Here is a 12,214-nt window from a genome sequence, read left to right as displayed (position 1 = left end):
AAGAAAATCGATAGACTAAAACGATAGATAGTTGACATTTAAATATTTAATCAAAGGGTTTTTATAATATTTAACATGTCAACAGGATGCTTCTGTTTCTAAAAATGTATGATTTCAAAATACAATTTATTTGCTTTTTTTTGGTAATCGAAATCTCATATTGGATTTGTCCACCTCTAATTCCGTAGTTGTTATTTTCACAACAATGTCCAAAATATTTACGCCTACAAATCAAATTCGCCTCACAAACGTCGCAATAGTGCGACTGAAAAAAGGAGGTAAGCGGTTTGAGATAGCCTGCTACAAAAACAAGGTCCTTTCCTGGCGAAACAACAGGTAAACCTCTGATTCCTAGCACGTGTTCCCTTAAAACTCAAAAACATTAAAATTCTTATTGTCTAGTGAAAAGGACATCGATGAGGTTCTGCAGACGCACACCGTGTTTACAAATGTCTCCAAAGGACAGGCAGCCAAGAAGGATGAGTTGCAGAAGGCCTTTAATAAAACGGATGAAACTGAGATTTGCAAAGAAATCCTGAGCAAGGGGGAGCTGCAGGTTTCGGAGAAAGAACGCCAGAGTGTCCTAGATACGCAACTAAACAGCATCGTGAACAGCGTGGCTGCCTTGTGTGTCAATCCTGAAACCAGGCGTCCTTACCCGGCTTCCATCATTGAAAAATCCCTGAAGGATGCACACTTCTCCGTGAAGATGAACAAGAACACAAAACAAAACACACTGGAAGCCATAAAAATGCTCCGAGAGCATCTGCCCATCGAAAGATCCCGAATGAAGCTCCGAGTTAGCTTTGCTGGTAAAGAGGGTGGAGGCAAATTAAAAGAGTCAGTGGTGAAGCTTGCCAACGCGGTGGAGCACGAGGAATGGGAGGAGTCCACACTTCACCTGACCCTGCTGATAGACCCTGGCCAATACCGCGTCATAGATGAGCTGGTCAGGAACGAAACCAAGGGCAAGGGCCTGCTAGAGCTACTCGAACTCAAGGAGGTCGTGGAGAGCGAAGAACTCTTTTAGAAATACTTGGATTTCGAATGCAATTGTTTTCTGTGTACATTTGTTTATATTTATGTGAAACATAAAGAATATAATTTAAACAAGAGGTTTAAATTCAAGGGCTGAACAAAATGATTACTTATTCTACCAGATTACAAGACACGCCAAACAATCAGGTCAGAGTTTCAGTGTGATTATTTAAATAGAACAGGACCGAGATTATAACAATATATACTGCAAAATTTTAAAAAAATAGTCAGCTGTCCAGCTTCACTTCCGCTTCTTCAGGTTCTCAAAGCGACGCGATAGCTCGTCGAAATCGATCTCGTCGTCATCGTCCTTTTTGGCTGGTCCTGCGGGCGGTATGTCCGGCAAATCGGGCAAGTCATTGGGAACGTTGGGCAGCGATGGAAAGTCTAGCGCTGGCGGGGCACTGGGCGGAGTCGGATTACCCGGTGGCAGCTTGAATCGTGGTTGAGGTTTCGGTTTGTTGGCATTCTAAATTGGGAAACAACATAAATTAGTTATATGCAGATATGTCCTACTTATTGAACCAATTTTTTTCTGATTAGAAATAATTTTAAGTAAAAAGTGTATGGTCAAATCAACGAAATATCAGAAAAAGCGATTGGCATTAGGGTTTCGGGTTCTTTAGATGCTGGATAGGGTTAATATCCCGGAGCCTGACCTGCAGATTTACGGGATTAATCGAGGTGTAACGCGGCGGCGGATCATTTTCGGGTTTGGGGCGCTGTCAAGCAAAATTAAAAGAATAAAATGAAAATAAAAATAATAAAATTGCCATCAATAAACAAATAGCTACATCAACCAATTCACAATGATAACAGGAGTGCGGAGGGTGGTCAGCTAACTATGAATCACTTGGATGACTGGACTTACACGCACAGTGGGCCATTGACGTCACACAGATTGAAAGAACAACATACATAGGCGAAGAATAGAACCCAAGAGCCGTATTCGTTTGTTTAGTGGATGTTGCAGAACGATAAGCGAGTTAGTTTCGTATTAGAAGAGTTCTACACAGAGATAACCTACCAAAATGTTCTCATCCGGGCTGCCGGAGCCATCCGAAATGTTCACTTCGTGCTGTAATCGCCCAAGAATCATGCACAAAATACATGCGAAAACTTAAAAATACATCGATATAGGAAACGGGCTTTATAAAGCTGCAGTCAGAGTCTTGATATGAAAAAGACTACAAATTATGACTATTATCTTAGAAGCTACTTGACTTTCTGACTGCATCTGTAAAAGCCACTTATGGTCGCTAGCATAAGCCTATAGTGTTTCGGATATTTACATTGATGAAGTTGGTGTTCAGATCCTTCTCCTCGGCACACTTCGCCGGTAGCACGTGTGGTTGCGGCGGCTGGTTGGGCGGAATATTGTAGGCAAATGGTGGAGGCGGTTGTGCCGGTGCAGCGCAAGCAGCCCCACCTCCGCCTCCTGCACCGCCACCGAATGGTGGGTAGTTGAAAGGCTTATTGGTTGGTGGCACTGGCATGCTGGGAAGTGGTGGCACCGTCGGATAACCGATAAAGCCCATTTGAGGCGGCGGTGCGCCACCTCCTCCTCCACTGAGGTTGTTCCTATCCGATAGATCAATCAGGTACGGCGGATTGGGATCTTCTTCCTGCATCACCTGTGGATCGGGCTCGTACTCGATGTTGTAGTTTTTGGCAATGGCAATTAGGTAGTTCTCCACCAGCAACTTAGGGGGCGCCTGCAGCGTTAGCTTGTGCATCAGCTTCTCGGAAACCTGGTGGTCTCCAGTAGCGTTGCGATTGTTTTCTCCGAACTGCTGTCCGTACTTGGCCACAAATATGTCCGAGATGATCTTGAGCTCCGAAATGTCGCTCTGCAGACGAGGACAAACCCACACTAGACTGGCAACGGGCTCGGCTATGCCCACGTCCAGTTCCTTCATTTGGGTGATGAGCCCGAATCTGGCCAGCAACAAGTCGCAGTACATCTCCACCATCTCCATGGCCTCCACCAAGTAGTCCTCCCTGCACAAGGCTGTTTAGCAAAATGATATTTCTAAAGGACATTGGTTCACATACCTGATAATGTGTTCTACCCGAATCCTAGCTCTTTCGATTTTTCCAGCAGACAGATAATCTGCGATTTCTTTCCGGGACTTTTGCGTCAGCTCCGCCTTCTTCTTTTCGAGCAATTTTAGGCGATTTAGAGACAACCGAAGGTTTGTCTTCAGTTTGTTGTAGTTGGGGCCGCTGGAGAACATCTTGGCGAGTTAATTAACCTAGCTAGGCAGCCGATTCTCTAATGAAAACAATGAAATTCTGTCTGGTGATTCATTTATTGGGGAAAAACAATTGTTTTGTGACGTCACAGACCAATCGACGATAAATGGTCATCGAGAGTCAGTGTTGTGTTATACACAATTTTTTTAAAAGAAATAGTTTTTATTTTTTTAACTTTAATATATAGTTTTTTTTTCAATTAAATTAATAGTTTATCCAAAGAAATGAATAAAATCATTTACTTTGATGTTTCACAAATTTAAAAACTTAAAAACGAAGCAGTAAAATTAGAAACAAATTCAGAAACAAAATAAATATATTTTTAAAAATTAAATTTTTTTACATCAATCTTTAACAAGAATTTTTCATCTTTAAAAAATTTCAAATTGGACAACCGAACGATGTTGTATTCCCGAATGCGTTTACCCACACTGCCAATTAAGCGATGTTATTTCAAATCTGGTTTCTCGAGCTTTATTCGTTGAATTTTCGGTAACACAAAAACCTTTAACAATATCCAGTTTACAATTTGCCTTTTCATTCCAATCCTTTATGCCAATCCGCCGCCGTGCAGTTGTGTTTGGCGCTCGCCGGCCGATAAACTCGAGGCTCTCTGCAAATCGCCAAACACAAAAACAAAGTAGCGGGCGCATTATCCTCGATCCCGCGATTGTATAGCGGTATTACGCGCAATAAATTATGTATGTGTTTGGGTGTTCAGGGAGGGATGTGTGGGAATGTGTTTACGTGTAGGGGAGAGCCTCTGAGAGTGGCCTCAAACTAAACTTGAACATAATCATCGATTCGGGTGGCTGCCTACAGGTGGGGAGGCGCAGGCGGCGATTCGGGGCACTCCTCCGTCTCTGTTTCACAAGGACACGCCTCAAGCTCGTCGATCATGCAGCCTTCCTCCTCGCAAATATCCTTGGACCTAGCCGATGGCTCCGACTCAGCATCCCGGTAGCCGGCGTAGACCTCTGCGCGCTGCTTGATGATCTCCTGGATGATGGCCGTAAGGATCTCTCTCGAATCGACAATGTGTCCCACTTCCTCGGCCACTTCGGCAGACAGCCAAGGACAGATGCTCTTCATCAGCTGCTCCTTCTTGACGGCGTCGCTGGCTGGTTCTATGTTTTCGAGGACCTCCGGCACCAAGCTGGCAATGTGGCCCTGGAGCAACTTGGCCGCCGTCACGCTCTTCTGCATCTCCTCGTCCAGCTCCTTGGCAATGGCATCTTGGCGCAGGCGCCGCTCCTTCTCGGCCTGCAGGCGCATTTCCTCGGCCTCCAAGCGGCGTAGTTCAGCCAACTCGGCCTCCCGTTGGGCCAGGAATCTGGAGGATAATTCGATAAATTAATCACCAGCATTTGGTTTTGGGTAACAGGATTTGCACCACCGATTTAAAACTGTCTATCTTTGCAGGACGGAAACTACTTACTCTTCCTGTTTGCGCCTCAGACTGGCCAGCTCCATCTCGTGCGCCACCTCCAGCATGCTCTGCTCGATGCAAGCATCAACCAGGACATCAATGATGGGCTGTGCCTCGGCATCGAAGTGGAAGAGCTCGCCGTCGCCGATTTCGGTGCTCGCATCCACGCCAACCTTGGCGGGAACGAACGGAGGCGTCGGCGGCTTCTCCAGGAACAAATCTGTCTGCGTGTCCACGTTGAACTCGGGCGGACGCTGCACTAGCTTTTCGAGGTACTTCTCTGTCTGAATGTTCTCGTGTTTGCGGCCCTTGACTGGCGGAGGTGTGCCCAGGACGTTTCTCTGGTTGCGGCACTGCACTGTCCGTTTGCGCAGCATATTGCGGCGCCTCAACTCGGCGGCCTTGTCGAAGGGATCCACATCCGTCTGGCGGCAGAGTGGAAAGTGGATTAGTTCATGCCGGGTCAGGGCTGGCAGTGGATCCAGCTGGGAGTATACTTACCACCAAGGAGGAGTTGCCAAAGTTGCTGCCCTTTATGACGCGACGGTCGTACATAACGTTTTTGTATGGCTCCGGCGGCGGCACGATGGGTCTGCGGAGGAGAAAAGGAGCACAGGGATGGCAGGTGAGACCCATCAATTAGTGAACCTCGACCCAGTTCAAAAAAATCCACACAAAGAGAAATATTTTAACTAATAATGTTAAGTAGTTGCTTATAACTCTTTGTTAAGATTTTCTTAAAAAAATAAATTTATAACCAGACTGTTTAGTTGAATTTTAATTAAATTGTTAATAGATAATAGAAAAATAGTTGAATTAAGGTTGAGTTTTAGTTTTCTTAAATTTTCCATTTCTTTGTTGATAAAAGTATTACTATTATTCATTAATATTAGAACCTCTTGAATAAAAACAAATTCTTAGTGTTCTTCAGTTTTAGAGTCTAAAATTCAGTCTAAAATCTTTTTGTTAAAAAAATCACTCTTTTTGAATACTGTATAGATCAAATTTGTTAAAAAAAAGTTTTAAAAAATGAGAAGAAAACATGTTTTTAACATTTTTTTACTGATTAGTTTAAGGTTATTTTTTCTGATAATACAAGATGAGAAAACCTGATGAAACATGTTTTTTTATAATTTTAAATTTAAGGTTATGTTGTAGTTCTCTTAAATATCACTTCTCGTTTGGTTTTTATTGTTAACTTTTGAACCTTTTGAAGATGTCTAATTTCTCAGTGCTCTTTTCTTTCCATTCTAGACCCAAATCTGTTGCACTTGCTCAGCGATAAACATCAAATTTGTGCATTTCTCAACGCCCTCGCAGTCCGCTTGTCAAGTCATCTCCGATTCGAATCAATTTCCCCAAAGTTCACTACACTTTTGGGTCAAATGCGAGCTCCGAGTTAAAGCTTTAAAGTTACGCGAGTCCACTCCGCCGCGGCTGGGTAATTTATGACTTGCTAATTTGTACATAGAGGGAAGCTAACATTTTTCCCGCATATATGTGTGTATGTACATATGTAGTACATATGTGGAGGAGCTAACATTGCCAGACATTGCACTAGAAGAACTTGGCACCTGAACTCGTGACCTATGCAAATTTTCAGCTACTTTTGGCCTCAAACAGGAAGTCACATTGAAGTTGTTCGCGAATGTCTAACAGCGGTTCTCTGGGTCTGGGTCTGAAGTCCAAAGCAATCACTTGGAACGAGGAGCCTCTGGTCAGGCCTGCCAACTCGTATTACTCACAGGACACGCGGAGTTCCCTCCGCGACTGGCGAAATCTAGGGAAATGGCTTCTTTACGGCCCTCTAATTTCGCCTTTGAATGATATTTCATATTATTCTTCAATAGTAAAAAGGAGGTCCCTTTTTGGGAGGGTGCCCATTTAGCAGAATAGCTTCCATTTATGGGATCCATCATAGGTGTCCTGATGGCCCCTTTGGTGTGGTAATTGAACTTAATTTCTCTCAATTTGTGGCACTATTTTTCGCCGTTTTCCCCCCATTGTTGTTGTTTACGAAATCTTGATTTAAATTATTTAAGCCCGCTCTGGGAATATGGGATATTCTCCGCTGGCACGACATGTTTGGGGTCCTTTTTGTCCTCGCGGCTCGCATGTCCCCTTATGCAAGCCAAACGAGTCTTCCATTCGAGAATGCGCTAAATAAATTAATCAAGCCGTTCAGGGAATTTAAAATCGAATGTCCGAATGTCTGAATGGGTGAATGGATGAATGGTATTGGAAAAGGTATTCCTTTCTAATTGATTTGTTGGACTGTCAATCAATAATTGACGGGGCAGGAATGTGGGGCTTGAAAGGGTGGAGCTATTTAATTTAGATCTTGGATAGAACCTAGAGAGATATTACCTCATTTTGCCTTACAGATTATAGAATGTTTTTTGAACTAAATAATTTTTGAAATATATTTTAAATAAACCCCTTTATTTTAGCTTTAAAATCCCTGATAATTAAGGACATTTCGCATTTTCTAATTGAATTGTAAAGTGTCAATCGATAAAGGTTGTCAGGTTGTCCGGCGTGAGGGGCCCGTGGAACTGGTTTCATTTCCACTCCTGGCCGGCTATATATTTCTCATTTGAATTTATGGTAATATATTTTGGCCCACTTTGGCGTGGTCAGTCGGGTGGCCCTGTCACCCCTATTTCGCACTGCCCCCTTTTGGGGGGTTGGCCTTTTTATTACCTTTTCTCGCCACTACCGATGTTGTTGGCCCGACGCTGCTGCAATTGTTGTTGGAACTGCGCCTTGGTGATGTGTAGCCCGCCGGCGAGGGATTGGGAGTCGTTGGAGGACTTGGAGGCCGCTGCCGCTGCTGCGCCGGCTGCTAAGGCCGCCGTGGCACGCACTCCGTTCAGGCGGGTGGCGGCCACCTTGTGCTCCTTGGCGTCGCCCGCCGGCTGGTCCTTGCTGTAGTAGCTCTGCAGGATCATGGGATACGAGGAGTAGGCGTAGACATGCCTCCTCAACATCGTGGCGGGAATCATTTGGAGCTCGTGCGGTGGTGGCAGGAAGATGCCCTGCGGCACCGTCGTCTCGAATCGCGGGCGTTGCGCCATTGCAGAGTCCATCCAGGCACCGGAACTGGAGCTGTAGCTTCCTCCCCCTCCGCCGAAGTTCTCCTCCGGCGCCAAAAAGCGCAACTTCTGGCTCAGCTCATCGGCGAAGCTGCGCACCTCCTGGGTGCTGCGGGAGAAGTGCAGTCGAGCCGGATCCCGGCTGGGCTCTACATGATCATCCCCGCTGTCCTTGGCGACTTCCTGCCGACGTATGGGACGCACGATGGCCTGCTGGGGTCGATTGGGAAACGAGTCGAGTTCCTGCTCCTCCGAAGGATGATGACGCAGCACCGAGAAGGCGTTCGTCACCACGTGCTGGAAATTGTAGGGGCTCTGATAGCGCTGGACGTTGTAGGAGTTGGAGTTCGAGTTCGAATAAGAGTTGCTTATAGAGTTGGAGATCCTTCCTGGTGCGTAGGGATAGCTGCTGGCAAAGGAGAAGTTCTGCGAGCGCTCCGGTCTATTGTCGATAGAGTGGACAGGATCTTGTTCAGGATGTGAAAGTGCTGGGTGCTGTGGCTGTTGCTGTTGCTGCTCCTGCTGCGTCTCTGGCATGGTCTCCGCTTCGTCCTCGGTTATCCCTGCTCCGCCCGGCCACCGGTCACCTCGTTCATTATAAATAGCCACCACACGCTCTCTCACCCACCGCACACCGAAAAAGTTAATCAATAATTTTTTCTAGTTTTGTTTTTCCCTTCCACCGGCGTGGAGGAGGTGTTGCTTCTATTTTGATTTTCACCGCGGAACACGTACCGCACCGTTCGAGTGGCGCACGCCAAATGACCAAAGGACTAGCAGGACTCGCCTTCGGACCTGGCTTCGACTTTGCGTCGGCCCGTGGTCATCACTCGGTTTATGTACTACGAGAAACCCCCGATTCTTCGAATTACAGTTTTATGACCTAAACTCCTTTCAAAATAGTGTTTCTTTTTGAATAAAAACATTTTGAGACATGTTTTGTTTTAGAGTGACCAGCTACTCTACATTTTTATGATTTATTCTACTAACCTAAAACACAATTTAACTAAAGAAAAACTTATACCCAGTACCCCTTTTCAAATCCTTTTTAAATAAATTTTGTTCAGTGTTTCTTTTGTATTTTTAGTTCCTGTGTTTGGGGGCAAGTAATGGTGTTGCAATAATAATGCGGACTGTTAACAGGCGGGCAGCGCTGGCATGCCAAATCCAAGTTGCCTGGAATTGTACTTTGCATAAGAACTTGCCACCCAGGTGGGGGCCGGGGCATTTCCAATTAAAGTTCCTGCCTCCTACTACCTACGAAGGACCTTGAATTTCCCACGATGGTGTCCACATTTCCTGTCACTTTGTTGGAGATGACTTCACGCATTTCGCTGGCTGACATTGAAATCGGAGGTGGGCGGCGGGTGGTCCTATTACTTAGAATGCCTCCGGGCTAATGTCAATGGCCAAGGTCAATCGCTCGGCCTGGCTGATAAGTGGAATTCAACAGCATAATTAAGTGGATTTCGCGGCACTGGACAAGCTTCTCGAAGAAAAGGCAGTGGAAGAAAGGTCAGGGATCAGATGGAGATGCATGATTGTGCCTTAATGGCGCTTTTTGGGTGGTGGAGTACCTCCGAAGTTCAACACCTCCTTTACATGATTAAGGAGTGGATTTATGGGTTTCCTACTCATCAGAAGGTTATCGGGAAAATGTTGGTAAATTTGGTATTATTAGTTTATATGGCGTTACCATTCCGTTAATCCCTAATAACATATGTGGTTAATGTCTAATAATCCAACTAACTAGTCCTAATACACATTCTTTAAGTGACCTGAATTTGAAGTACACATTATCGGTATAGGTATTATAGTTCTTATCACTTCTTAGATCATCTATATATCCCCAATTCGACCTTAATCCGACCCAAGTGCTATCCCCGTCATTATCTGTAGAGGGATATGTATATTTTTACGACAGTGCGTCAGTTTCTAGTTTTAAGCGACTGAGCGACTTACTCCCTCCTCATAATTGTGGTCCCTGTCCCTCAGACCATTGTTGCCGGTCGGGCACGAAGGTTTCCATTCAATGTGGTAGCGAGTTCGCGTGTCCTTTGGCTGGGCCATTGTATTGACCATCGGCCGAGCACGAGCAGCGTTTAATAATTTATTTACGCAATTTATGACTTTCGTTTTTTTTTGTCTTGGATTCCAATGACCCCAAAAGGGGGAGGCATGCAGGAAACCCCCAGCCCAAAGTGTGAAATCAAATCAAATTATTGCAATTTGAAAATTAAAGGTAAACAAATTATTGGGCATTAACATGAACATATAGAGATCTTAATAAAGTTGAAGGTATTTTATAGAAGTAGTATCATAGTTTGGAAACTACTAGCTTAGAATTAAAAGTAACGTATATAAGTTAATATAAGTTACAGATTATATTATACATTCCACGATTTTCCAGACTAATAGGTCCTCAAAATTAAAAACCACATTCCTTATTATATATTACCTATAATTCCTTAGTATATAATAATACCTAGTACCCAAACAATGTCTTTCATACCCCTCGTCAAGACCTTTACAGGGTATCCCTTAAATCCCCTGGGTGTGGACTGTTTGCTACTCACTTGGGGCAACCTTTGATTTTGATCGGCTTGGGCTGGCTGGCCCACCAGAAGGCCTGCTTGCATGGCGGTGCTGGGCAGGGGGTCTCCTGCCACTTGAGCTGCATCTCGGTGACCTCGGTGCCTTTGATTCCGGTGCTGAGGAAGTCCATGCCGGAGCCCTTGCTGCCGCCGTTGGGCTTGTGGTCGCGCTTCGGGATCGTCGGCATTGCTCACTGTTGTACGGATTTGTTTCGTTTTTGCGTATCAATAAAATATATTCTATATATCTCGTATGGGTCTTGCCGCTGGCCGAATTTATGTGTAAAAAAATGACTTAACAAACTGACACATTTTCACAAGGCTGTTGTTCCAATTTGGCTTGCTTTTCAGCACACTTTTTGTAAATTTTATTTAAAGTTTTTGTTGTCGTTGGCTGACTTTGGCTGCAATTTGTATCCAAAATAAACAACAACGGCGGAATTCGCTCAGTTGCCATGGGAATTCAATGTCGGCATTGTTAAACTGTTGCTGTGTGGGGATGGGGTTTTCGGGATCTGATGGGATAATACGAACCATTCGATTATGCACTCGATTTAAATCTCTTTTGTTATTTGCAACTATCGTTTTGTTTTTAAATTTCTAAAAACACTTATTTTCTCATAAATATCTACTTTCATTTGGCTTCACCCAGCCTATTACTCGTATTCCCATATTGACTTAACTCCAATGACTATCCTTCGATTGTGGTATTCTATTTATATATCTCCTATTCAAACATAAGAAATCATAACTCCTTGAGAAGCTTTTTGGCCAAAAGCTAAGGAAAGCGAAAGTAGTAACTTCTTTTCAAATTTAAACGTCTATGTTTTATAGTTTGACTTAAGTGCGATGTTTTTTGAACAGTGTGGCATCCTCGTGGCGAAGCAGTTTTTCCAATTAGCATTTCTGAAGCAAGCAGTTCACATGAAAGCAGTGTAAAAATACGTTAAATTATTTATTTAAGCACTTTGTAAGAGTTATTAATTAAAAATAAAATTATTAATGTATTTTCAATCATTTTTGTACTTATTTTTGCAATAAAGACATAAAGTAACAATAATAATCAGAAAAAGGTAATTGTTTCACTTTTAATTAAGTGATTTCGCTTTCGTGTGTTTTTTAAAAAAATTTTAATAAAAATCGAACTGATTTTTAAAGAGTAAACTGAAAAGAGTAAACTAAAGCCAAACATTAAGCCAAGATTTAAATAATTTGATTTTAAATTGTATAAAATCCAAAGGAAATCCCGATTCTGAAATATCTTCTATAAATCCTCTTAATTCTTTGAAATGACAATGCCAGACTGAGATTTCCAGGGATATGCTCCTTGATTGAAGTCGAATCGTTTACCAAGTCCTAATCCATTTAACCCATAGGCCCTGCCCGAATTAAATTTCATAAGAACGTGTCATTTAATTACTTTTTTCCGATTGATCCCAATCGGTATCAATATCTGGCATTATCCTACGGCTGTCATTTGTAACAACCCCGCTTATTCGTCCGTTTTGCTTGGAATCCTTTGGTCTGTTTGGCCTATTCATTAACAAATGCCTTGGAGGACAATTACGGGGCTGTCAGCGATGACGTTTCGCTTTATGCGGGGGTGATAATTGCCGGGAGAGTGTCCGCTTTTGTGGCCGGACGGCTCGAAGGGGTCGTCCTAAGATCACAGGGGCAACGGGCATTGAGTCAACATCGATAAGTGGCCATGACTCTCGACATTTGCCCTCCGAAGGCCTGCCCCGACCCCCGAAAAAGGTTAATGATAGGCCACACAGGCGGGCCTGGGCCACTGGCGACAA

The 12,214-nt window shown here is 43.9% G+C and overlaps 3 protein-coding genes across 7 annotated transcripts; 1 reads left to right on the top strand and 2 right to left on the bottom strand.

Moving 5' to 3' along the window:
• Positions 1-80: 80 nt before the first annotated feature.
• Positions 81-1,141, top strand: Sbds (SBDS ribosome maturation factor). The gene is made up of 2 exons (XM_017239826.3): positions 81-336; positions 403-1,141. The coding sequence occupies exons 1-2, from the start codon at positions 206-208 to the stop codon at positions 1,028-1,030; spliced, it is 759 nt and encodes a 252-aa protein (XP_017095315.1). The 5' UTR covers positions 81-205; the 3' UTR covers positions 1,031-1,141.
• Positions 1,142-1,181: 40 nt separating this feature from the next.
• On the bottom strand, positions 1,182-3,390 carry Ist1 (IST1-like protein). 5 transcript variants are annotated; one of them, XR_001773232.3, is made up of 6 exons: positions 3,094-3,388; positions 2,331-3,039; positions 2,066-2,116; positions 1,833-1,899; positions 1,698-1,760; positions 1,429-1,507 (listed from the first exon to the last, which is right to left on the bottom strand). XR_001773232.3 is itself a non-coding variant. In XM_017239819.3 (5 exons), the coding sequence occupies exons 1-5, from the start codon at positions 3,273-3,275 to the stop codon at positions 1,280-1,282; spliced, it is 1,233 nt and encodes a 410-aa protein (XP_017095308.2). In that variant the 5' UTR covers positions 3,276-3,390; the 3' UTR covers positions 1,182-1,279. The 5 variants fall into 5 exon arrangements, 4 of the variants coding, with proteins under 4 accessions (XP_017095308.2, XP_017095310.2, XP_017095309.2 ...); XM_017239819.3 differs by lacking the exon at positions 1,833-1,899 and having other exon boundaries at positions 1,182-1,507; positions 3,094-3,390; XM_017239821.3 differs by lacking the exons at positions 1,698-1,760; positions 1,833-1,899 and having other exon boundaries at positions 1,182-1,507; positions 3,094-3,390.
• A 362-nt stretch (positions 3,391-3,752) lies between these two features.
• Positions 3,753-10,735, bottom strand: Rsph3 (Radial spoke head protein 3). Its single transcript, XM_017239866.3, has 4 exons — positions 10,395-10,735; positions 5,225-5,315; positions 4,733-5,148; positions 3,753-4,627 (listed from the first exon to the last, which is right to left on the bottom strand). The coding sequence occupies exons 1-4, from the start codon at positions 10,598-10,600 to the stop codon at positions 4,111-4,113; spliced, it is 1,230 nt and encodes a 409-aa protein (XP_017095355.1). The 5' UTR covers positions 10,601-10,735; the 3' UTR covers positions 3,753-4,110.
• Positions 10,736-12,214: the final 1,479 nt, after the last annotated feature.

Source organism: Drosophila bipectinata, chromosome 3L (assembly GCF_030179905.1).
Source record: "Drosophila bipectinata strain 14024-0381.07 chromosome 3L, DbipHiC1v2, whole genome shotgun sequence".
Classification (NCBI taxonomy): Eukaryota; Metazoa; Arthropoda; class Insecta; order Diptera; family Drosophilidae; genus Drosophila; species Drosophila bipectinata.
Note: the sequence above shows the minus strand (reverse complement) of the source record. Positions and strands in the feature narration are given on the sequence as shown.

What these genes read in the sequence shown, in the direction of transcription:
- Sbds (XM_017239826.3), top strand. Translation starts at nt 206, where the DNA reads ATGTCCAAAATATTTACGCCTACAAATCAAATTCGCCTCACAAACGTC. An exon ending in CTTTCCTGGCGAAACAACAG is followed by an intron (nt 337 to 402) that starts GTAAACCTCTGA and finishes CTTATTGTCTAG; the next exon opens with TGAAAAGGACATCGATGAGG.
- Rsph3 (XM_017239866.3), bottom strand. Translation starts at nt 10,600, where the DNA reads ATGCCGACGATCCCGAAGCGCGACCACAAGCCCAACGGCGGCAGCAAG. An exon ending in AAAATCAAAGGTTGCCCCAA is followed by an intron (nt 5,316 to 10,394) that starts GTGAGTAGCAAA and finishes TCTCCTCCGCAG; the next exon opens with ACCCATCGTGCCGCCGCCGG. An exon ending in CTGAGGCGCAAACAGGAAGA is followed by an intron (nt 4,628 to 4,732) that starts GTAAGTAGTTTC and finishes ATTATCCTCCAG; the next exon opens with ATTCCTGGCCCAACGGGAGG.
- Ist1 (XM_017239819.3), bottom strand. Translation starts at nt 3,275, where the DNA reads ATGTTCTCCAGCGGCCCCAACTACAACAAACTGAAGACAAACCTTCGG. An exon ending in TGAACACCAACTTCATCAAT is followed by an intron (nt 2,117 to 2,330) that starts GTAAATATCCGA and finishes GGGCGATTACAG; the next exon opens with CACGAAGTGAACATTTCGGA. An exon ending in TTAATCCCGTAAATCTGCAG is followed by an intron (nt 1,508 to 1,697) that starts GTCAGGCTCCGG and finishes TTCCCAATTTAG; the next exon opens with AATGCCAACAAACCGAAACC.